Source organism: Drosophila navojoa, chromosome 3 (assembly GCF_054131105.1).
Source record: "Drosophila navojoa isolate 15081-1374.11 chromosome 3, UAZ_NAV_1.0, whole genome shotgun sequence".
In the NCBI taxonomy this organism is placed as follows: domain Eukaryota; kingdom Metazoa; phylum Arthropoda; class Insecta; order Diptera; family Drosophilidae; genus Drosophila; species Drosophila navojoa.
Genome location: NC_142891.1, coordinates 28,891,269 through 28,894,340, shown reverse-complemented (window position 1 = coordinate 28,894,340; position 3,072 = coordinate 28,891,269). Strand labels below are relative to the sequence as shown.

Below are 3,072 nucleotides of genomic sequence, written 5' to 3'. Positions count from 1 at the left end.
CAAATAAATTTCATAATATTGCCAACATTGTAGCGCAACCCAAGCATAATGTCCGAATTATTATTGAAATATCAGTTACTTGAAGGGTTCAGGGGATCTCGTAGTCCAGCAGTCTCGACTAGAGCTTATTTACTTTTTTTGGTATTGAAATATTTCCAAATTGTGAATCAAACTCAAGAAAGTAGTAAGTAGTAAGTAAATCTTGGCAGTATATAAATTTTTTTACGCATTCAGAGGTAATACAAGTGAGCTTTCTATTGTTTACCTTTCGAAACAATAATAAATCGGCCTCGTCGAGGTTAATAATACTTAATTTAAAGAACCATAGACAAGACTTACCCGGAAAAAACATACATCTACACATAATCAAAAATATATGTATGTATGTGTATAGATATGTTTTCCAGTATATCAATATAACATGTGTCATATAATAACTGTAAACCCATACTCGTATTGTTGTTTCAAGTTGCTTTTATTTATGCATTTATGCAGCCAAGTATGCATTTAATTGCTGCCAAACTAAAAAAAAAAAAAAACACAAATAAGACTTAAATACCCTGCACTTTATCCGCGCATTATTCGCATTGACGTGTATTTTCTCTGCTCTATTACTTGCATTTACACAATGCTTCCATTCCGAATAGTATACCCGTTCTGCCTGCGCATAGGTTTAAACGAAATTAAATGGAAATCTGTTAATTATATGATTCAGGTGAGGAATGGAAATTGCCTTCAGCTGTTAGTCGTTATCGTGTGATGACTGCCATAGGAAGCTTTGAGAACTAATATGTGTTCATAAGGTTATACTTGTACATAAAAAATGTTCCGATATGTATTTGTTTACATTTGCCGAGAGTTGTCAAGAACGTGGCAATGAAAATTTTATGTGTAAAGGGTCAATCAAGCCGACGACACTAAAAAATGTCTGCATTTGCTGGATTGCAAGCGCAACCCCAAGACAAGGGCTCATCTAAGTGCCACATTCTGTGCCTGCATGAAGAAATTATCCGCCACCTGTTTGCCCACTTACCCCGGCTGTCTGACAAAGTTCGACTGGCGTGTGTGGCTCCAAAGTTCCGACAGGCCTTTGAGAGTTGGGCTCGAACCCAGAAGCACACATTGGATGCGGAGGATGTGGAGCAAATGGCGTTACCCGATATCATAAATTTATTCAAGGTAGCCGGTCCCTTTGTGCGCGTGCTTATGGTTAACTGTGCGTCCTTCCAAAAGGAATCGCTACTCGTCGAGTTTATTTCGGAGTATTGCAAGAACATTGAAGAAATCTACTACACCAATGTGACAGACGAGTTTCGCTATCGGACGATTATGTCCCGATTGACGCATCTGCGGCGTGTCAGCATCGACTGCATGGATGCGGAGGATGTTCTCAGTTTGGATTTGGATGGCAACAGCGACCTGGAGTCGTTTGAGTTGATTAATGGCTGTTATACGGGTAAGCCAAATCCCACCGATTACCAGCTGATATGAATTGCTCGACCATCTATAGCTGTTAGGCAAACACCTGTGCGGCTTTGACAAGCTCCAGAGGCTTGTGCTCCGGGACTGCCTTCTCTGGAACTCAGGCGAGTTTGGCATTCCGCTGAGAAAGCTGCGCACACTCGTCTTAGATGATTGCTGCTTTGAGGTCATGAACCAGTCACTCTACCAAAAGGTAGCCGAATGCTGTGAAGAGCTGGAGGAACTATCGTTTTCCGGCTGCGATGCCAACTTTGAGATTATTGCCCAACTTCCCAATTTGCAGCGGTGCACGCTCAAAACCTGGATGACGTCTAATGAGCTGAATCTGGGATTTCTCTCCACTCTAGCCGAGAAGAAGGGCAACAAGCTGTCGTACTTCAAGCTGACGGGGCAGTTTGAAATTAGCAATGAGCATGCCCGCTTCCTGGGTCAGCTGAGCAGTTTGAGGGAGCTGTATTGGTGCGAAAATGATGTCTTGGAGGACGATCACTTCAAGTTCTTCAATGAGCTACCACTGCTGAAGCGGCTTGGACTGTCCTTCTGTGGCCGTGTCACTGATGTTGGCCTGATGCGCTTGATTCGCAAATGCCTCCAGCTAGATCGCATTGATATCAAGAACTGCGACGAGATCACCGACCAGTTCGTATTGAATGCCGTCTATTGCTGTGGCAAGGCAACACATCGAACTTTGGTCCTTAATGTAGAAGGTACTAGGATTTCAAGTACTGTTCTCATGGTATGTGTTTTAGATTAATATGGATGTTGCCATAATAGGCTTTCATGCTATCTGCTCTCCGCACAGCATCCCGACTACTTAAACCCGCAAAACATGGTGAAACTTAATTTTACAAATGTGACATTCTAGTAAACTGAACAATAAAGAGGCGTGCGCTGAGGAACATTCATAAGGAAGTACTATTTTGTATTAATGAGCAAGTTCACTCTGATCGGTATCAAATGATTGCGAGCGTCTACCATTACGGCCTGGCCATTTAATAATTCAGCGTGAATGCATTTTAGATACAGATAGACATATGTTTGTATACCTCAAATAATTCGTTCCGAATCGACTATTAGCTGCAATAAATTTCCCATTCAATTGTTGCTTGAACTTTGCCGTGCCGATAGGAATGATGTCTGTGTTAGCAGCAGGAAGCTCAGTTAGTTTTATAAGCTTTTTGCTTCTGGTCAGTTGCTAGCCTTAGTCATCCGCGCGTCTCAATCCCGAGGCAGTTGTTGCGTGCTACTCGTGCATGACAACATTCACATTGTCTGCAATGTCTGCAGCTAACCTCGACTCGGTCTCCTTAAATAGACAAACCTGATCGTTCTGACTTACTTGTAGTACAACTAAACCATTGACATCGCATCGTACCGCATTGGCCTGCTGGCTATGGGTACACACATACATATACATATGAACTTAACGGAATAAAGCGCCTTGACATGTTCAGGTGCATACTGTGATGGCAGCTTCTCGATCTTCTGCTCTGAGCATTGACTAATTACATATTTCTGCTAGTTGAGTCGCTTGACATTTTCTGCGGATGCACGAATATATCGAGTCTGTATGGGGTGCAAATTACAATG

At 42.3% G+C, this 3,072-nt stretch overlaps 1 protein-coding gene across 1 annotated transcript; it reads left to right on the top strand.

The window, feature by feature from the left end:
- The first annotated feature begins 746 nt into the window (after positions 1-746).
- Positions 747-2,593, top strand: LOC108649820 (uncharacterized). The gene is made up of 3 exons (XM_018098888.3): positions 747-1,456; positions 1,518-2,218; positions 2,285-2,593. The coding sequence occupies exons 1-3, from the start codon at positions 925-927 to the stop codon at positions 2,345-2,347; spliced, it is 1,296 nt and encodes a 431-aa protein (XP_017954377.1). The 5' UTR covers positions 747-924; the 3' UTR covers positions 2,348-2,593.
- Positions 2,594-3,072: the final 479 nt, after the last annotated feature.

Excerpts from the sequence above, each read along its gene's own strand:
- LOC108649820 (XM_018098888.3), top strand. The coding sequence starts at position 925 with ATGTCTGCATTTGCTGGATTGCAAGCGCAACCCCAAGACAAGGGCTCA. Across the intron at positions 1,457-1,517 it reads GATTAATGGCTGTTATACGG|GCAAACACCTGTGCGGCTTT; the intron begins GTAAGCCAAATC and ends TATAGCTGTTAG. Across the intron at positions 2,219-2,284 it reads TTTCAAGTACTGTTCTCATG|CATCCCGACTACTTAAACCC; the intron begins GTATGTGTTTTA and ends CTCTCCGCACAG.